The 20,686-nt window shown below is 42.3% G+C and overlaps 7 protein-coding genes and 1 pseudogene across 8 annotated transcripts; 4 read left to right on the top strand and 4 right to left on the bottom strand.

Annotated features, from left to right (window-relative positions):
- Positions 1-1,107: 1,107 nt before the first annotated feature.
- On the bottom strand, positions 1,108-2,460 carry SS1G_02195 (hypothetical protein; the record flags this gene model as incomplete). Its single annotated transcript, XM_001595929.1, has 1 exon — positions 1,108-2,460. One exon carries the CDS (start codon positions 2,458-2,460, stop codon positions 1,108-1,110), a length of 1,353 nt encoding a protein of 450 aa, XP_001595979.1.
- Positions 2,461-2,919: 459 nt separating this feature from the next.
- SS1G_14561 lies at positions 2,920-3,080 on the top strand (annotated as a pseudogene). The gene has a single exon. The product of its transcript is annotated as a tRNA-OTHER (tRNA).
- Positions 3,081-3,760: 680 nt separating this feature from the next.
- SS1G_02194 (hypothetical protein) lies at positions 3,761-5,295 on the bottom strand (the record flags this gene model as incomplete). The annotated part of the gene is made up of 2 exons (XM_001595928.1): positions 3,761-3,809; positions 4,064-5,295. 2 exons carry the CDS (start codon positions 5,293-5,295, stop codon positions 3,761-3,763), a joined length of 1,281 nt encoding a protein of 426 aa, XP_001595978.1.
- Positions 5,296-6,749: 1,454 nt separating this feature from the next.
- SS1G_02193 (hypothetical protein) lies at positions 6,750-8,128 on the bottom strand (the record flags this gene model as incomplete). The annotated part of the gene is made up of 3 exons (XM_001595927.1): positions 6,750-7,537; positions 7,591-7,674; positions 7,729-8,128. 3 exons carry the CDS (start codon positions 8,126-8,128, stop codon positions 6,750-6,752), a joined length of 1,272 nt encoding a protein of 423 aa, XP_001595977.1.
- A 730-nt stretch (positions 8,129-8,858) lies between these two features.
- On the top strand, positions 8,859-9,926 carry SS1G_02192 (hypothetical protein; the record flags this gene model as incomplete). The annotated part of the gene is made up of 1 exon (XM_001595926.1): positions 8,859-9,926. One exon carries the CDS (start codon positions 8,859-8,861, stop codon positions 9,924-9,926), a length of 1,068 nt encoding a protein of 355 aa, XP_001595976.1.
- A 126-nt stretch (positions 9,927-10,052) lies between these two features.
- On the bottom strand, positions 10,053-10,868 carry SS1G_02191 (mitochondrial 54S ribosomal protein YmL16; the record flags this gene model as incomplete). Its single annotated transcript, XM_001595925.1, has 2 exons — positions 10,053-10,432; positions 10,496-10,868. The coding sequence occupies 2 exons, from the start codon at positions 10,866-10,868 to the stop codon at positions 10,053-10,055; spliced, it is 753 nt and encodes a 250-aa protein (XP_001595975.1).
- Positions 10,869-11,799: 931 nt separating this feature from the next.
- On the top strand, positions 11,800-13,403 carry SS1G_02190 (hypothetical protein; the record flags this gene model as incomplete). The annotated part of the gene is made up of 5 exons (XM_001595924.1): positions 11,800-12,202; positions 12,248-12,453; positions 12,780-12,836; positions 12,885-13,158; positions 13,207-13,403. 5 exons carry the CDS (start codon positions 11,800-11,802, stop codon positions 13,401-13,403), a joined length of 1,137 nt encoding a protein of 378 aa, XP_001595974.1.
- A 1,551-nt stretch (positions 13,404-14,954) lies between these two features.
- SS1G_02189 (hypothetical protein) lies at positions 14,955-19,677 on the top strand (the record flags this gene model as incomplete). Its single annotated transcript, XM_001595923.1, has 4 exons — positions 14,955-15,685; positions 15,748-19,156; positions 19,240-19,372; positions 19,607-19,677. The coding sequence occupies 4 exons, from the start codon at positions 14,955-14,957 to the stop codon at positions 19,675-19,677; spliced, it is 4,344 nt and encodes a 1,447-aa protein (XP_001595973.1).
- Positions 19,678-20,686: the final 1,009 nt, after the last annotated feature.

Raw genomic sequence — 20,686 nt, 5'->3', positions numbered from 1 at the left:
CTTGATTGATTGCTGTGGATGACAGGTGTTGTATATTTAGGTGTTTGTATTTCTTTGGTAGCTAGAAGGAACTGCCAACTTACAAGGCCTCCCTCGCTTAAATCCTTGATATCTCTACCATACAATTGTCAATTTCAACCCTCTCTCGAGCAATAGCGAAGGAAGTGTTGAGCTTCTCTTCTGGTTGGTTGCCTCAACTTCAGCTTGTTACGTGTGGAAACTTGAGGATTTGAATTTGATCATGTAGGCATAACACTAGTTTGCAGATGCGTACCTACTGATTTGGTTTAGTACCTCTGGGTTTGTTCTTGCCTATAGCAATATTGATATGCATAGATTTGCTATCGCGGTAAGTACCCTGTATTTCCGTCAATACGGGTTACCATGCAATACTACATATCTAAACAGTTCTTTAAATACTAATACATTTTCTCTACTTGAAGATGAGATGGATCTCGATCATATCTGTATCATTGACCTCGTCTTTGAAACTAGAGCGAATATCGAAGTGCAATAAGTCCAGTACCCTACTTTTGAACTATCTTTCTTTCCGGCCACTTTCTTCCTCAAAAATCATAAAAATTAATATTTATAACTTTTTTATTTATTAATATAATTTCTTGAAACTTTGAATATAGAATCAATCTATATTTAATACTTCTCAAAAAAATTAATTTATATAATAAATTATAATTTAAAGATTCAAAAAAATCCATGATTAATTTTTAACAATTTTTGATAAAAAGATGGTTCAAGAGGTGGTTGGTCCGAAAGTAGAGTATTAAATTCATTATTAGTCAAAGTCAACAAGTTTTGGGCCATTCGGACTTATGAAACACTAGAATCCTTGAAATTTGAGAAAAGACCTTGGTCTAGTCGGTGTTGATGCCCTCCTAAATGTAGCAAGAATCATAGGGTTAACTGTTCAAACACTTGTTTCTCGCTTAAAGCTGTAGAGTGAGGTTACCGGCAAGTAGAAAGCATGGAGCAAGATATGTATTGAAAACCTGCACGGGGGTCTAGACAGGCTAAAGTATCGTGTTATCATTGGATCATCATTAATCATACAATGATGGATACCTCGCCGGCATCTAGGATGATCATATCTCATTTCCCGCCCCTGCCTCTACCCCTTCCTCTCCCACCACCTCTACCACGTCTTCCACCCCTCTTGTTACCTCGTGAATTGCCCTCGTCAAATCTTTCATACAACTTCTCCTCCCCAAATGCACTATCTCCCATTCTCAGATAGCTGATGATTCCCTGATCATTAACTGCTAGAATAACATTCCTATATCCATGTCTGATTCTGTGATACATTTTATTCGGACCCTCCATGTTCTTTCCGGGTGGATCCCAAGGCGAACTATCGAATAATGATACTACTTCTGGTAATGTAGGCACAAATGTTTCTCTCGCATCCACTACCGCTATGCGGAAATCCGGAGAACCGGGATTGGTTTTTGCAAATGTAGGAATGCTACTGGGTTTCCAGATATGGAAACAGACGCGAAATGTGTGAGATGGAGGTTGGGAGGATAAATCTGATGCTGGAGATGGCTTGTAGCGGGGTATTACGGCCATTTGCCGGTAGATAGAATCGTAAGATCTATATAGACCTGGTTTGACTAATGGACCATATGGAGAATGTGTAATATCCTTTGCGAAAAGGTCGAAAAGCCAGGTAAACATACCCTTTGAATCTCCCGGTGAGGACCCGTGTTCAAGATTTTTGACGGGAATATTTGGATTCCAATCTGGACCTCTCATGACAACATATCCATTTCTTTTCAGATTGGCATAGACATTATATCTTTCCAAACTAATCTTTCCTCTCTCACCATCCAAACCAATAAGCATAGCATATGCAGCCTGTAAACTCATTGGTGCACCCTCGTCATCATTTTCTCCATCGGCCATTTTTTCACTTTCTCCATCCTCAACTCCATTGTAAGAAGATTTATTGGGCCACCATAAATCCAAATTACCTCGCTCAACCAAATATAGTGCCTCCTCCGGCAACAACCACAAACTACTCTTGTGTTTCCCTTCATTTGCCCTCCCAATTGTCCTGAAATGTGGTCCTCTTGGTCCTTCCACCACCACAACGTGATCTGCCTCTAGACCTTTCCTCCACTCTTCTCCTACCAGCTCATCTCTTTCCAGTCCTTCTCCTACACCTTCTCCATAGTAAAAAGCTCTCACATGGGCCTTTGGTAGATGAAATCTTGTATAATCCAATGCATCATGCATTGCTTGCCTTGATGCAGCTAATACACCATCTTGTTGTTTTGTACCGTGAGGTTCAAAATCTTTCTCTCCACGTTTAGGAAGTGAACCTGTCTTTGAATTGAGGGATGCAAGAAGGCGAAAGTCTTGGGTTTCGTCACCTTCTTCGTTGTCATCATTTATTTGCTTGTGAAGTGAATTTATGGGCGCATCCTCATCCATATCTGCCATTTTGTAGAATCAGATTCTCCTTGCTGTGGTTTGCAATACGAAGTGCTGATGAAATCATATCGTCGTAGGTAAATTTTATTTTCAGCCTTGCAGAAAGGCTTGATCAGTTCCGATATATTGCCGCTAGTAAGTCTATGTCGGTAACGGACTCCCCTTTTGAATCAATGTCATATAGATAAATATAAATAGTTTCATAATAATATACTTTAATATGTATGAGTTCGATATAATTATTTGTTTTCCTACAATGTTACTCCCAAATATTATTTATATAATCAAATAGATAAGTCAAATATCTAAAATGTCCAGCAGAATCCGGTCACCGCCTCAGCGCCTCAGCGCACGGACATCTGCCATCTCTTAGAATTTGATAAGATATCGGGGTTTTTGAAGTGGTCTAAATTCCGTGCGTATATAATACAAATAAGCGCTATCCGAGCATCAACAACCAATAGCTAAGGTGGTTTGGCCGAGTGGTTAAGGCGTTGTGTTTAGGTCATTCGAAAGAAAACCTTAATCCCGCAATTCTAACGAGCGTGTAAGTGCGCCCTAACCCCCAAGTAAATAGTAAAAGTGATCTAATGTATTCCTTTCTAGGGGTTCGAATCCCACAGCCATCATATCTATAATTTTTTGCTTTTGAACCCTATGTAGCTTATTGGTTAATTAAAGTTCTATCAAGTAAAACAATCTGTATATTATAATTATACATTTTTATTTTTCAAAAGATATATTAATAGATTATTATTATTAAATTATATTAGTAATTTTTGTTACAAGGAATGACCTTACACAGGGAATAGTGTGTCACGATTCACCATTAGGATTGATGGTGTTACGATGGTAGCAAACTGATTAATTAGGAGAGCTTAGGCCTTGTGCAAACACGATCAGATTTCATCGAATTAGTATGTGATCTTGGTCACCTGAAGATCGTATGCGCACGCACCATCAGAAATCACGTGATAAGGAGCCCTAGGAGCTTCGTGCTCAACTTAGTTATCAATTAGTTTACCTACATTCTACTTGATCTAGTAACGAATTCACTTTCAAGTGAATACCAGTGATAACCAGTGATAAAGCCTTAACCCATAACTACCAATCGACGAACCTTAGGCAGCCGCTGCCTTTAGTATAGTATCGTTACAGTTTGTCCTATACCAATGTAATTGTCTAATTGTTTATCCTAGGATACATTTTATCCTAGGACACTTGTTTTAGGATTCCTAAGTTCCTTGTCGATAAAGAACCCCTTATAAATTACGGTTGAATCATATCACCCTTGTTTTCGGCAGCTAAATCACCCGGCATCTATAATACTACCACAATCCAAACCACGATTCGTGACACTAATATAAGTGGAGGGGTGTTGTATAAGAGATAATGTATAAGAGTGTATCATTTAGTAAATTTCCCTGTAATAGTGTGTTATTTCTAAGTTCTAATTCTTTAATATTTTCTAATATATATAAATAAATAAGAAATATAAGTAGAGTAAAAAGAATCAACAAAAATCTTCCCCTCAACAATCTTCAATCTTAATGATTACCAACACCACTCCCAAACCCCAACCCAACCCACCTCTCACTCCCTCCACACATACCTCTCTAAACTATCATCCACCTTCTCACTCCCAGCAAACCACCCCCCAAACAAACTCGCCACCCTCGTCCAGGACAAAACCCCCAAAACCCCATATAGAGCCGTAATCCCCCACTCCGTCTGAGGAGTAATAATCCCCGGCACCCCAGGAGGAAGTTTCTGAACACCCTCCATAAACGGTCTCATAATCTCCTCATACTTTTTCAATCCCTCTTCCCAATTCCTGTCACAAGCTCCCAGTTCCCCAGCAAGATAATACGCACCTAGGATAGCGGAACTGGTGCCCATTCCCGTGAGAGGAGAGGGACAATATCCTGCATCTCCTACTAGGGCGATTTTACCTTTGTAGAATTGGGGAGGGTTTATTTGTGCGATTTCTTGCATGTAGTAATCGGGGGCTTTGTCCATTCCATCTAGAACTCTTTCGATTTCCCATCCCATATCACTCATTTCTTCTCTCCAGGCACGTTTTTGTTCATCGGGTGACATTTTAAGATAATTGACTAATTTGCTGCTTTTATTGGGATCGGTGATGCTGAGATATATTCGCGTAGTCGTACCATGATGGATATTATCCGGACGCATTAATAACGCACGACCACGATTGGCATTATACCATTTTCCCCATCCATCGTCTTGGGATTGTTTGGGGATGGTAAAGTATGTTGAATATTGATTTAGTGATTTCATACCGTCATTTGGGAGGGGAATAGCAAGACGTCTAGTTTTTGAACGTAATCCGTCGGCTCCGACGACTAAATCAAATATTCTCTGTTTGCCTTTTGCAAAAGTAACAAGAACTCCTTCATCCATTTCTTCAAGTCCAGTAATATAATCATCCCAAACATATTCACACGTCTCCTTTGTACTTTCATAAAAGACCTCTGATAAATCCCCTCGTAATATCTCAATATCACTCGTAAAGGAATTTCCATTTGGCTCCATGGGAAAAGAAGCCCTAGGGTAACCGTTCTTATCTACAAATTGTAAACCCAATTCGTGGGTTACCCTTGAGCGAATGGCAGAATCGAGACCCATTCGTGCTATGACACCGCGGGCAGGACCTCGAATGTCAATTCCTTGGCCAGAGGAACGTAAGAAGGGTGATCGTTCGACGATTGTGGTTGCTATGGAGGCGCGATGGAGCCAGTAGGCTAGGACAGGACCGGCGATACTGGCGCCTGAGATTAGAATGTGAGGTTTTCGGGTGGAGGTGGAGGTTTTGATGGACATTTTGGAGGGAGTGAAAGATCCGTGGTGCTGTTGAGAGATAGGTAATGAGGGGGTTGAATAGTGGACAGTGGGTTTGACCGATTTGAGAGTTGAGTATATAGTGCGATATAATTGGTCTTCAATGGTTGTCACCAACTCCGATGATTGAGCTTTATAAATCCGCCACCAACTAGTATATCGACGGCCAACAAAAAGGTAAATATCGACCGTGTTATACTGATATATAAACCGCAAGTCGAGTTACACTTCAGAAAATGATGATATCATAGACTCAGCGAAATCCGATAGATCAATTCAAGAAACAAGAGTAACTAAAACACAGTATTTGAAAACATGAAATGAAGTATGAAACAAAAATAAGTAAGGGGATTTCGCGAATGATATATAAACAACTCTACAGAGGGAGCGGGGCTACTGCAATAGCTTTATATCCGAACGGAACGGACTATTGGAATGCCTGGATAGCTATAGACTTTTCTGCACGTCAGAGATCCACCCCAATAAGACCGAAAACAAAAAGACGATATACTACCATGATCTCGATGAGAAAACTATTCTCATCAAGCAGTATTGATTGCTGCATGTCAATGTATGAGGTAGGTGGTACCGTTAATCCCAGGCTCGGTGAATACAATCGGCCGAGAAGGACGATTTTTAAAGTCCGTTAATCCGAATAGATGAAAAGATCTAGAGGACAGAAAGACCGATATATATTAGTCCATCGTCTATGTTTCACTTAATAAAGTGATGAATTGTGTACTCAATATTCATTGGTTTCGGGATATATACGCCATCAAAGTGCCGTCAAAGGTTGGGTTTACCGGAGTTAAGTTACCTAGTAATAGCGAGGACTTCATGTGGGGAGCTGCGGGGAAGGGAGTAGTGGGTCCCAGTGCCAGACTACCTAGGTGTAGGGTAGGTAATAAGGGGTCATCTTATATGATAAATACAATAGCTAACAAGGCCAGATAGGTAGATTGCGAAGGAAAAGCTACCTATCTAGCAAGATCATAACGTACAATACGAATATTGGATCATGTTGCCACACTATGAGCCCAACCTGAACCCTACTATACCTTACAGATATTATACTAAATACCCAGGAGTACTGCACATATGTACTGGTGGGTATCTCGTCTTATGGAAAAGCAAAATATCCAGATATATTACACCACTTCCGCTAATCCAATACAAAATGAAACGAACATGTCATAACGCTATACCTTCCGATAATGATGATTGCCAATCTTTCAATAGATGATCGCTGGCAACCCCTTATGACCCGTTACCCCCTAAATCAGATACAAGAATGAAGGAAATAAACTCCAGTTTTGACGCCAACGCGAATAAAGTAATACCCATGACCCTCTTACTCGTGATCGTACATCGTTAATCAACTTCTTCGTTGACAGCTTCCAGCTTCCAGCCTCCAGTCAAATCTTCTCACTTCTGAATCAAGTAGCACTAAACCTCTTGTTCTTCACCTCTCCACTCGGACGTTTCTTTAATGCAATAAATGTCTTAACCCTCCTCAATCTCGCCATCAAGTCCTTATCTTTCGCATCCCTAATACTCTTCGCATCTTCATCATCTGCAAAATCATGTGCTAAATCATTACCATCCTCACCACCAGCTTCATTCATCATAGGTGCAATATAACTCCTTCTCGGTCCCTTTTCATTCTTTTCTCTGCCCGCTCTCAAGCCATGTTCACTCTTCAACACACGTAACACGACTTCCCATCCGGCAAGTTCTCTTGATTTTGAGTTCTGCGTAGCAGCAAGACCGTTTTGTGATATGGGGTTACGCCAAGGACAATATTCGCGATGTTGGGCGATAGGATCGAGACCAGGGACAATAGCTGGTTCAGTTTCTTTACCTGTGGCAGAAATGGATTTGCTTTTGAACATCCAAAGACCAAGAATTCGATAACATGTTTGACATGAGACGGATTCGAGTTGATGACCAAGGCGATCATGTTTGTGACCTTGCCAACCACAAAGAGACATCATTAAAGCCACTTTGTTGATTTCGCTGGAAGTACTCGTTTGCGCTTCAGGAGATGATTTAAGGAAATCTCGGGGAATGTAGGTTATTACGCGATCGATATCGAGACCTTCTGGAGGTGTCATATTAGAAAGGTATGGTAAGTGTTCGGCTCTTTGTTGGAGCTCATCATAACGTTCGCGAAGGGTTTGGATGGTGACTGCAGGTTTATTGAGGGGAAGTTTGAATATGACATCTGCGACATAGTTAATAATACTGAGACAATGAATTTAATCCAAAATGACATACCATCGCATCCTCTCTGTCTCCAGGGACAACTCTCATCATGCGAAGTGATAATAAGTTCAACATATTTATCAATCAACGCGTTTTCTACTGAATTAGTTAATACTTCATCACTGATAGATGTGCGATTGATGCCCTTACCAATATTTTCCGCGATATAAACCTCCTTCTCTTTTCCATCCTCTTCCTTCTTATTCAATTTAACCAAAATCTCCACATTGCAGAAACAACATCTAACGCGCTCCTTCTTTTGACAAACCCATCCCCTCTTCGCCCATTCCACTTCATTAACCCTTGCCGGCTTTGGCGTCCAATCCGTGAGATTTGAGAAAGATTTTAGTCTTTTGAGAAATTCAGCGCGATCATATGGCGCCCATTTAGGAGGTTCCGAATGCGAAACTCGAGTCGCAGAGAGTTTATAAACCGGCGCCAGTTTCTGACGAGCATTATCGAGTTCAGAAGGAGCGGCAGATGATGCGCGAGTTAATGAAGGCAATTGATTAAGGCTTGAAGACGAATAAGATATCCGTGGCTTCTTCATATTTGAATCTGTGTCGTTTCGAGGTTTGTCCGGAGTTTTGCTTACTTCGTGTGCCGATAAGGAGGAATCGGATTTTTTGTTTCCCAAGCCATTAAGAAGGGCATTGAATTTCCTTTTTGTTGTATTCATTGTTGCGGCTGAGACGGTGACACTAATAAGTGACACTCTCGCGGTGCCGTAAAACTCACCTTTTTGTTGATGAGATGATGAATAAAAGGTTCTGTTTTATTTACGGCGGTTATTTACTTGAGTACTGTACTTATTAGTACTGGCTACTTACTCATGCTCAAGATGTAAGACTGTGGTGTGCTCCCTGCTCCTGTCCCTGCCCCTTGTCGATTTGAAGCAGGCTCTGGTCCGTGCCAGGCTTGTCACCTTGCTTTCACTCCGCAGTAGCTTCAAAACTTCCTGCTTCTTGCTTGCGTACTTCAGAAACCCCACCAAGAAAATTGGGACAAGAACAAAGAGATTCAAATACCCCTCGATTCGCTTTGGAGGTTCCTCTAGAGTTCTAACATTTCCTCCTGCATATAATTAATTCATGTCAAAGACTACAAGAAAAATTAAAAACTACTCCAACTACTCCAACCACCTACCACCAAGAAGAATCTTACTTGTATCTTTCTTGATAGTCATACTGGCTTTCTTTATAAATAAAGTTTTACCTCGCCTTACTCTTATATCTCATCATTTCTCCCCTGCCAAACTATCTACTACTTCAAATCCCAAGATGTCTAATTATAGTAAGGAATTGGAAGTGGCTCAATTAGCCGTCCAAAGAGCAGCTATTTTAACCAAGAAGGTTTTCCATGAAAAATCCAAAGGAACATTATCCAAAGACGACAAATCACCCGTTACAATTGGTGATTTCGGTGCTCAAGCTTTGATCATCCAAGCTATTAAGAAGAACTTCCCCAATGACGAGGTTGTAGGTGAAGAGGAAGCTAGCGATTTAAGAGAAAATGCTAAATTGAGAGATCAAATTTGGGAATTGGTTGAAGCTTCTAAACTTTCTGATCCAGAGGCTGAGAAGGTTTTAGGTGGTCCAGTTGAGAGTGTAGATGCTATGCTTGATGCTATCGATGCAGGAAACAGTGCTGGTGGAGCTACAGGAAGAATTTGGGCTTTGGATCCTATTGATGGAACTAAGGGATTCTTGAGAGGTGGCCAATATGCTGTTTGCTTGGCATTGATGGTTGATGGAGATGTCAAAGTTGGTGTTCTTGGATGTCCTAACCTTCCAGTTGATGACTCCGCACCATTATCAGCTGATGCTGGTAAAGATGCATCAGATGATGAAGGAAAAGGTGTTCTTTTTTCAGCAGTATTAGGACAAGGTGCTACGAGTCGACCATTGGGTACTGGAGCCTTAGCAAAGGGTCAATCTATTCAAATGAAGCCAGTTACGGATTTAAGTCAAGCTACATTCTGTGAGAGTGTTGAGGCAGGTCACTCTTCCCATGGCGATCAACATGCCATTGCTACCAAATTGGGTGTTACCAAGGCTAGTGTCCGAATGGATTCACAAGCTAAATATGGATCGATCGCGAGAGGTGCTGGAGACATTTACCTTAGACTTCCCGTTAGCGCGACTTACCAAGAGAAGATTTGGGATCATGCTGCTGGAGATCTTATTGTAAGAGAGGCAGGTGGACAGGTTACTGATTCTCTCGGACGAAGATTGGATTTCAGCAAGGGAAGAACTTTGGCTGAAAACAAGGGTGTCGTTGCAGCTCCCGCAGCCATTCACGACCACGTTTTGGAGGTGGTTAAGGAGGTTTTGGGGCCCAAGAAATAAATTGTTCATATATTCGTCACAAATAAAAGCCATGATACCTTGATCCACTTGTACATCGACACCATAGATATATCTACAATACCTACAAATGACATTATCTCTAGAGATTATTTGGATATTCATCCACTACTTAATCTTCTTATTCTTCAACTTAATCTCCTCTCCATTGACAAAGATTCCCTTCCCCTTATACGGTTCTGGAACTCTCCACTTTCTAATTTGCGCAGCGAAAAGTAATACAACTTCCTTCTCTGGTCCTTCTAACAATATACGTGTAGGTTGTGGTGTGCTCGCTTTCACAAATCTTGGAACGGGTAATTCGATAGGATGAGAGTACCCTACTTTTAGGACAACGAATTGTTGGCCTTCGAACTCGGGGGTTTTGGTAGTTACGTTGGAGGCTGGCTCAACAGTGGCACGGTATCCGACACCGACTAGACGGAGAATAGCACTGTGACCTTCGGACACACCGAGGATGTGATTTTGGAGATAGGCGCGAGTAGTTCCTTCAAGGAAATTGTTAGATCATAAAGGAGTTCTGGAAAATGGCAGAAGGGTTAAATGCTTACCCCACATCGCTCTTTGGTTCTTGACTTCTCTATCCTCCACTCTGACAATTGCTTTCCGTGTATTGACATCATGCTCGATTTTAATAAATGGTTCGATGGACATTGACATTTTTCCTAACGGTCCCTCAATCTTAACAATTGGTTTCCCTGCCACGGCCGATCCTTTCGTCGGCGGCGGTGGTGGGATAACTGTGAAAGTAACCTCTGGGGGAATCGATAACGGTGTGCTTCCAATGTGAGAGTTTCGACATGTTGATGCCGAGAAGGATCGTGAGGCGATGGGAAAGGCGGGTAGGAGAAATGAGGGAATTGAGACAGAGGACGTGGAGGTAAGGACCTGGGTTAGACCTTTGGATCGAGCTGTAGACAACATGGTGGGCGAATTGCTGCTGGTTTGTCGTTAGGGTCGCTGTCGATAGAATTTGAGGTAGGATTAAATGTGGTTAGCGCGGATTTTGTTCATGCACGTGCTTTCGTGAATTTCGAAGTGAGGTTTCAGTTTCCGACTTTGGGAATGTGACGCGTAAATATTGGATGATGGTAAAATTGTCTCGATAAAGTGGACAAGCTTCTTACCAAAACCATATCTTTCAAGTCATGCACAAATTTCTTTCTAAGAATCTCAAGGTAAAAACTAGCAAGTAGTCCGACGTTCTTCAAGTACATAACAGTTACATATCACTTTATATCACTTTAGGAAAGAACAAGAATCCCAGTTCAGATTCACCTCTTTTTCATTTCTTATATTCACTTACTCTGGATCTGTTCATGATCTGTATCTGCGACGACGACGACGATAGCGTCGTCTCCTTGAGTTTTCTCGATTTCCTCTTACTTCACCTTTTCTCTTCAACCTTTTTATCTTCAATTTTTCAGCAATACCAATCTTTTTCAGCTCCAGTTAACTTTCCCTTTCTCAAAGACTTCAATCAACCTATCTATCTCTATTTTCTATCTTGTATTAAGTTTATCTCCAGTTCCTTCGAATTAAGACGTACCAACCATCAGGTTATCTATCGTTTTCTAAATCTACCCTGCTTCTGAGACGCTACTCAAACTTATCTCTGGCGATACTCCATAGAGGTTAGATAGCCTCACAGGGCGATCCAGCCTTCAATATGCTATTTCTCAGACTCTTCCTTCTGACGACCTGGGCAATATCAATATCTGCTTTTGGGTGGAAAGCCAAAGTAATAGATGGCCCCACTCCTGGCGAGCGGCACATTGAAAGAAACCAGAATCAGAATAGTAGGATAGAGCTGACAAATGCTCGATCTCGGAGCAATGAACTATACTCCAGTGCAATGCTCGAGCTCAAGAGACTAGAGGAAGAGCCGATTTGCCACCGAGTGGCTGCACAGCTACTCATGAGTAATTGTGAAGGTTTGGAGGACATCAATCAAAAAGAGTATGACCTCTACAGTGGACGTATTCAAAGACATTATGTGGAGAGCTTGGCTGCAAGTCTGGCAATTTGTGATATGGAACGGAGTAGTATGGTCGTCCCTGATTCTTGCGAGCCTTTCAGGCTACCGTCTTTACTCCGTGCTTCTCAGGAAGCAGATGGAAAATTACAGGTATCACAAAATGAGGTTGGTGCCTGCTTGAAGGGATTGGGCAAAGATCCCTCCCATTGGTTGAGTTGGACCAGTTATAGGGACAATTGTCTTTTGATTTGTCAAGCTGCTCGATCCGACATTGACAAAGGTAAGTCATCAGTTCATCTACGGGAATGTGTCTAATTATTCGCAGATCAATCTATTCTTCTACAGAAAAAACTTGTGGAAATCATGAGACAATTCGCAGAGGACCTCGAGTATGACCTTCAAGATCTCAAGCGAAACGTGGCGGATCATGCAAGAGCAGCAGGTTCCTACTTTGAAGAAGTCATGATGCGGACCGAGGTACTAAAGACCAAGGTTGAAGGTGCGTTCGAGGTCATTTCATCCGAGGCATTGGTAAATTACATTTTCTAGCAACAACTGGTACTCCAATAGTAACATGTATGTCCAGGACGTTGCGAGCACTCTACGGTCAATACTTTGTAGTACTGGCGATATCCAACGAGTTATGAAGAATGTTGTCGATACTGTACTCCAAAGCAATGCAGAGATGGCTGCTGCACAAGAAAGCGCTCTTGTGACCACATCTGGGATTGCAAAATCACGATTGGAAGACATCAACGCATTGGCAGAAAATGCCGAATCATCGTTTGAGAGACTGACTTATGCAATCGTAAGTTACTCCGGACCCTTCTAAGGTAACATGACTAATTATATGTTAGGATCTTTTGATTCCCGTGATCACTTCTATGAGTGATCGACAGGATACTTTGGATCAGGTAAGGTTTTTCGAATTACAAAACCCAAGATGGAACTGATGTTGGCAGAGGTTTGAAGCACTTAGCAATGTTGTCATCAATATGACCACCTTGATTCAGGATCATTCAGAGAGTCTTGGACAAGCCAGTTTTACCGTAACAGGTATTCGAGAGAGTCTTGGGAAAGCAGCCGAGGCCGCAAATTCATGGAATGGAATCATGGGTATGGGTGAACCATTTGTTAACAATGCTCTTCGAATATTGTCTCCCCCAGTTACCCTCTTCTTTGGAAGTCATGGTCTTCCGCCATCCTTGTTTCGCAATTTTGGTCTCTTGGTTGGGGGTATGTTTTTTCTTTTCGAATTCATACAACACATGCTAATAGGATTAGGTTGGGCAGTGGCAGAGACCACGATACAATTACGCCAAACCGAGCACTGGATTCCACGAATTCAAAGACCTAGGGCATCAACACAACTGGCAAGAGACAGAGTACTACAGGAGGAAGCACAAATAACTTTTGGCACTTCCTCATCACACAATGGCATCGGTTCAATCAAAAAAGCACACACGGGCGGGATGAAGTAGAGATGACGGTTTACATGACTTTTAAATTTATTCACCAACGCAAATGGACTCTTTCGGACATCTCTAACGGCACAATTATTAATCTTAGCAGGAGGGACAACAGGATCTCTCAAATTCACGACTTTACGACTATCATGTGGCCAACTAAAATATGGATGAAATGGGTAACAAAATATCACTATTTATTTAACAGTAACTAATTTTGAGGGGCTTTGCATTTGCTGGGGCAATTTGATATTGCTTGCTGAAGGACACGGAGCTACAATGAATCAAACATAGGGGATACATACTGGCACGTATATCTTTAGGTCCGAAAAGCCAGTATGACTTCATTGTTTGAAGCAATTCACGGGCGATTATTAACAAGCAACGTATGGGAACAGGAACATATCTGTAAATAGAAAATATTATTTCGGTCGACCTTTCAGGGGTTCAGGGCTTTTTGCAAAATACTTTCTAAATTGATTAATGTGATGTCGGTGAGGACGAAGAAGCTTTGATATGAAGCTTTTCTAAAGAAAAGCCCCTATCCAATTACTTCAGCCCTGGTGGCCGATTGCTTTTTGCGGTGACATAAAAAACGATAATGCAGGCAGGTTATTGATTGCTAGCAAATGGTTGGGATCAGGTTGAACCTGCTGTTCGCCAATAATATAGTATGTTTGGACTCTCCAATTGCGATATATGTAAATAGGCAGATCTATAACATGTAACATAATTTTTCGATTTCAGTAAATAATCGTCTTCTCACATATATATAGACAGTGAATCTTTTACTCATCATCTTCTCACCCAGTCATCTGTTCAATCAAGTATGTACGGCTTAATTTCGTTTGAGACGGGGCCATATTGGGTGGGTCCATGTAATCGGCCGCAGGGGCAAGTCCCCTCTAAAATTTAACTGCTTCTCTTCTAGAAGTTAACAAGCTCAATACCCTTTAATTTCCCTCCTGGTTCCCCGAACTTCCACCAACTTGCATTGATCGATTCTTTATTGAACATTGCACATCATATTCTGATACTTACTTTCTTTTACGCAGAGTTCATAAATCCTCTGTTAATTGTTGGAGATACGTGAGGGAAACACAAGTTGAGAGGTAGAGGAGAGCAGAGACAGAGATTCAGGTCAGTTGTTTTTGATAGCAAGCCCAATCCCGAACGAAAGCCCAAATCGCCTATTCATCCACTGCCGTCCTGAAGCTTGCGCAATTGGGGACACCATTACCAGATAGCTGTGCTCCCAATTGCGCTGAGATTGAACACGTCGTAAGTTTCGGATCACATTGAGCTTTTTGGTGTATCTTTTGTTTGGCAAATTCTATCTTTTGCGCTACCACTTGAGATTTAGATCTTGCCATTGATCGATTATATGTTACATGTCGCGCTGTTTGGTGGAGTACATATGCACATGTGAGGCTAGGAAGATTGGGTTGGGGAAGTGGACGTTGGTGAATCACACATAAATATCGCTGACATATAAATTTTTACAACTATAGTCGCAGCTATTAGTCCTCCGTTATACAATCTCTTTTCTCTTCGATCATTGTCAACATGGCGGACGTCGAGATCCCAGTCATTCCTCAAGAGAGTCATAAACCAGAAGAAACATCTGCAGAGTTTCTAGACGATACTCCTATTACCCCTGTTGAAGCTTCCGCTGAAGGCACGGCAGATGCTGTACCAGAGGACAATGCCGGAGCAGCATCGGAAGTAGATACCGAGACGGAGAGGGAATCTGTCAAGAGCGCAGATACAGAAAAGACCACATCAGAATCTCCAAATGGTGTTAAAAAGGAAAATGCAGTTCCTAGAAGAGCTGGCTCATCAGCAGCACCAAGACGTCCAATTTCAGGGAGTGCAACCAGGCCCACCGCTTCTTCTGCGATCAAGCCAGCTTCTTCATCCACAACAAAAACTACTGGAGGCTTAAGCAAACCTCCAACGCGCCCAGGAAGTGCAGCTGTTGTGCGAAAACCTACAAGCAGTGCTACACCTTCCAGCACCAGTCATAGAGCTCCCTCCGCCGCTGGAACTCATGCAGATGAGAAGAAATCTACCACTGCCCCTGCACGACGGGTCTCTCTTGCACCAAGCCACACAAATGCTTCAAAGACTCCTGGAACAGCTGCAGAAGCTCGGGCCAGACCTTCCTCGATGCATAATACTGCCACCACAACAACCGCGAGAAAGCCTGTTGCATCAACGCCAGCCGCTGGCCAGACTAGTCCAAAGGCTGCAAAGCCTGCTAGCACAACTGCCCCAAAGCCAGCACCTGCTTCGAGGTGAGTTCTTTTATATCCTCTTTTCAGGCGTCTACGCTCACTCAATACTAACATGTAATCAGCACTTCTACTACAGCTCGTCCAGTACATTCTTCCAAGCCTTCAATTAGCGCTCTTAGCAGTGGCGGTGCAGTTTCGGAAGCTAGAAAACGTCTTAATGCTCTTCAAGGAGGCGGACCGGTCCATCCACCACCAAAGCCATCCGCATTGTCGTCCGCTCGTTCAGTCAGTGGGGCATCGCCTTCGACTGCAGCTGCATCCACGAAGGAGGTCGATGAGTTGAAAAAGCAATTAGTGGAGAGCGAATCCAAGGTTGAAGAATTAAAGAAAGAAATTAGTTCGTCACAAGAGAAACTTCTTGAACTTGGTAAGGCAGCCGAAGAAGAAGCGAAGCGTATTTCAGATGCCGAGGAAGTTATTCGCGCAACGCACAGCGAACTTGTCGAGAAACTTAATGCCGACCACAAAGCTATCTTGGAGAGTTTACAGGCCCAATTGGTAGAAGCCGAGAATGCTAAAGCAGCAGCTCAGGAAGCTTCTTTGGCGGCTCTCGAAGAGGCAAAAGAAGCTGCATCTTCGAAGGGAGCCACCGAACATGCTGAAGCTTTGGAAAAGTTAAAGGTTGAACATGGTGCTGCTTTGGATGCACTAAATGCAGAGTTGGCAGCTGCTAAGGAAACTAATACTGCCGAGCAAGCTAAAGCTTTAGAGGCCGTCAATGCCGAATTAGCTGCGGCTAAGGAGGCAAATGCCGGCGCTATCGCTGCCGCTGCCGAGAAGGAGGCCGAGATTATGGATTTGAAAGTTCAACTTGAGAAAGCCATCGCAGAGTGTGCAGCCGCAACTGAGTCACTAAAAGCTTTGCAAGCCGAGCATGATGAAAGAGTTAAGGCCTTAGAGTCGGATTTCGAATCCAAAGTTAGTGCTCATGCAGACTCTCTGGAAGAGTTGAAGAAGACTTTGGCTGAGGAGCACAATGCTGCTGTGGAGGCATTGAAGATTGCCCATTCCGAGGAAATTGCAAAGGGAAACACCGACGCTTCATCCACCTACGAAACTCAAATCGCTGAGTTGACCACCAAGCATGAAGAAAACCTGGCAACCATTCAAAAGCAGCTCAACACCCAAGCTGACGAGCATGCAAGCGCCTTGGAGGAGTTGAAGAAAACTTTGACGGAAGAGCACAACATCGCTCTTGATGCATTGAAGTCCGCTCACTCGGAGGAGCTTGCGAAGGGTAATACCGATGCCTCTTCGACCTATGAAACCCAGATTGCTGAATTGACTGCAAAACATGAGGAGAGCTTGGCTATCGTTCAAAAACAACTTGATGATGTTCTCGAGGCTCAGAAGGCTTTGGAATCTGCTCATGCTGAGAAGGTATCAAGCTTAGAAGGCGAGGTTTCGAGTCTCAAAGAGAGCTTTGAAAAGACGTCCATAGCACTGGCAGCATCAGAGAAGGAAATTTCAGAAGCTAAGGCTGAGGCTGAGTCGGCCAAGAAAGAACTTGCTTTTGCTCAAGAGCAAGTTGCTCAATTGACTGAAAAATTGGATGGCTTGCAATCTACTGGTACTGAGTCGGAATCCGCTTTAACGGCTGCCAAGGAGGAATTGGAAAAATCCAAGGAGGAAGTTATTGCACTTCAAAAGGCTTTGGAGCAACTTGGTTCTGATGGAAAAGACAAGGATGAGTTACATAGTAAGATCCAGGCGGAGCTTGCAACAACTGTCCAGTCATTGGATGAGAAGACCAAGGAAATTTCCGAACTTTTGGAGAAACACGCACTGGAAACTTCGACACTTAATGAGAAGCACTTGAAAGAATTGGAAACTATTTCAAACGACTATCAAAAAGAAATTGATGCATTATCGGGAGACTCTGGTATCAGAGATGAATTTAATGCATTAAAGAGCAAGCATGAAGAACTTACCAAGACCCATACCGAGATCTTGGAAGCTCATCAGCAGGAACTCGAAAAGGCAAAGCAATGCCACGCTGCAGCAATTGTTGAACTCGATAACAATGATAAAGCTCATCAGCGTGCATTGGAAGATTTGAAGACAAATCATGCCAAGGCATTGGATGAAGCACATGATAGAGCTATATCCGCTAGTCATTCTTCCCATTCTTCGGAACTACAACAGCTCGAACATAGTCATGCTGCTGCCATTGCTGAGTTGAAATCCGAGTACGAGAAAACTCATGCAAAGGCATTGGATGATGTACATGGCCAAGCAATTTCCGCCGCTCAAAAAGCACACGAGCAGGAATTGGAGAAATTGATTCTTAGCCACGCTGAAGATGTCGCTACATTAAAGGCACAGCATGCTACAGCTCAATTAACCCACGACGAAGCTATTGCCGCATTGAAGGCAGAGCATGAAGCCAGTCTTGCTACTGCTTCGTCAGATTCCGAGAGCCAAAAGGCCGCTCAAAAGGTTCACGAGGAAGAAATCGAGAGATTAATTCAAAGCCATGCTGAGGACATCGCCGCATTAAAGGCTCAACATGCAACTGCTCAATCGAATCATGATGAAGCAATCGCCGCTTTGAGGGCAGAGCATGAAGCCAATCTTGCTACTGCTTCAACAAGTCTTGAAAGTCAAAAGAGTGCTCAACAAGCTCATGAACAAGAATTAGAGAGATTGATTCAAAGTCATGCCGAAGATATTGCAACCTTGAGGGCAGAGCATGAAGCCAATCTTGCTACTGCTTCAACAAATCTTGAAAGTCAAAAGAGTGCTCAACAAGCTCATGAACAGGAATTAGAAAGATTGATGCAAAGTCATGCCGAAGATATTACCGCCTTGAAAGCACAACATGCGACTGCTCAATCATCGCACGATGAAATAATCGCCGCTTTAAAAGCTCAACATGCAACTGCTCTATCAACTCAAGATGAAGTAATTGCCGCTTTGAAAGCAGATTTTGAAGCTAGTCATGCCACCGCTTCATCGGATCTCGAGAAACAAAAGGCCCTAGAGGCTGAGTTGCAAGCTGAGATTACCAGATCCAAACAATCTTTACATTCAGCGCAAGATGAGTTGGAAGCTCTTAAGCAAGATTTGGCTGTGGAGAAGATTGCCAAGGCTAACGCTGAGGCTGATTTGGATGCTGCAAGAAACGTAAAGTTGGATACTTCTGAAGTCGATGCCTTACGTCAAGAATTACAAGCTCTCAAGTCTCAACATGAGGCTGCTCTTACATCAGCCAAACAGGAATCGGCAATGGCCACCCAAGAGCTTGCAGCTAGTAAATCACAACTAGAAACAGAAAAAGCTGAACTTGAGAAGGAGAAAGCTGCTCTTGAACAAAAAGTCAAGACCAGCAAGGATGATTACAAAACCATGCACGAGTCTATGACAGAATTGCTTGAAGAGACTAGCAAAGATTGTGAAACACTCGATGCTCGTCTAAAGGAAGCCGAAGCTCAACTTAAGGTCAAGGATGCTGAACTTGCTGAGGCAAAGGTATGAATTCAAATTTCATTAACATTATGTAGTTATATTAGTACTAGGTACTTGAGCTAATACCATATGGTGAAAACAAAAAGACCAAGCTCCCAACTACATCCCCACCAAAGACACCAACATTTGGAGGAATTTTTTCTAGAGGATTCGCCGATACTGATGGTAAGGACTTCAATGGAACGGGTGAAAGCACAGATGCAGTAGCTACACCTGAAAGTGAGCATGATAATTCATCAGCGGCGTTAGCTTCGGTTGGCGAGCCTTTTTTCTAGTGCTTCTGTTGCCCTATCCTATTCTCTTTTTCTTATTTTTTTTTGCACATACACAAGATCCTTTCCTATTCGTACACTGATACCCAATCTTTCCTTTCCGTACCAACTTCGTCTGGATACTCATACAAATTATGGAAAAAAAAACATTTACTAACGTATCTCTTGAATTAATAGCTAGCAAAAGCTAGAGTTACGGTTGAACAATTAGAGAAGATGAATGAAGATTTGAAGAAAGATAATATGAGGTAGTTATTTCCCCCAAACCCAAGCCCCCCCACCAAACAATTCCCTTTGTCCTCCCTCTTTCGCTTTTCCTCTCCTCTTCCTCTCTCAACGGGATTTGCTGCTTGCTTTTTAATTGCTATTACATTGGTATTGAAATTTGCGAAGTGTGAAATCTCGGCTGATATTAGATTATTTTGCTCACGCATAGGTCATTAGAATCAATTTCAGACGTCTTTGGGCCAGCTCGTAATGAATAGGTCATGAGATAATGCTATCCTTCTTTTCGTTCAAAATATTTCATGAGCGATTTCCAAGTCAGCTTTCGGACAATTTTTGCGCATTATGTCTCAGCTCAACTTATGTCAACTTCATTTCACTCAGTTTTTTCAACGTATTTCATGTCGCCAATATTCTCAATCATGTTCCGACTGTTTAATTCGACTTTTTTTTTAATGCATAATCTACATTGCTGCGTCTTTAGTTCATGATCAACCGTGTCTTGACTGAAAAGTCTTTCTCTTGAGAGGAATCCACACTTACGCAATACCCGGAATACAAAATCTTTCTATACCCAAATTTACTTTTAGCTCTTTTGCGATTTTTACTAGTTTCAGTTCTTACATCTTGCATTTCTTGCTTGCATTTTTGAAATTGTTCACTTTTAGTGCGCAGATATGTTGATGGATGGATGGATCTGGTATCGTCTTTCTTTTTTCTTGACACACTTTTTCATAGGGATGGATGGATGGATGATGGCTCGGATGGGTTGATAGATGGTTGGTATGGTTTGGTATGAATGGTGGATTGTGGGGGAAGGATTAGATGGAAATTTGTATGTGAGGTGAAGTAGGGTGAGATGAGTGAGGTGAGGTGAAGCTGTATATGCAGAGTACATATTGTGATATAATGTATGGATGGATGGATGGATGTAGGGGCTTAACTATTAAGTAGTAATGAGAATGAATTAGTGGTTTTATATTGTTATCTAGTGTTAATCTATTAAGTATAAGATGGGTGAGTAGAGTGCTGATAG

This window comes from Sclerotinia sclerotiorum, genomic scaffold, assembly GCF_000146945.2.
Source record: "Sclerotinia sclerotiorum 1980 UF-70 scaffold_3 genomic scaffold, whole genome shotgun sequence".
NCBI classification, from domain to species: Eukaryota; Fungi; Ascomycota; class Leotiomycetes; order Helotiales; family Sclerotiniaceae; genus Sclerotinia; species Sclerotinia sclerotiorum.
Note: the sequence above shows the minus strand (reverse complement) of the source record. Positions and strands in the feature narration are given on the sequence as shown.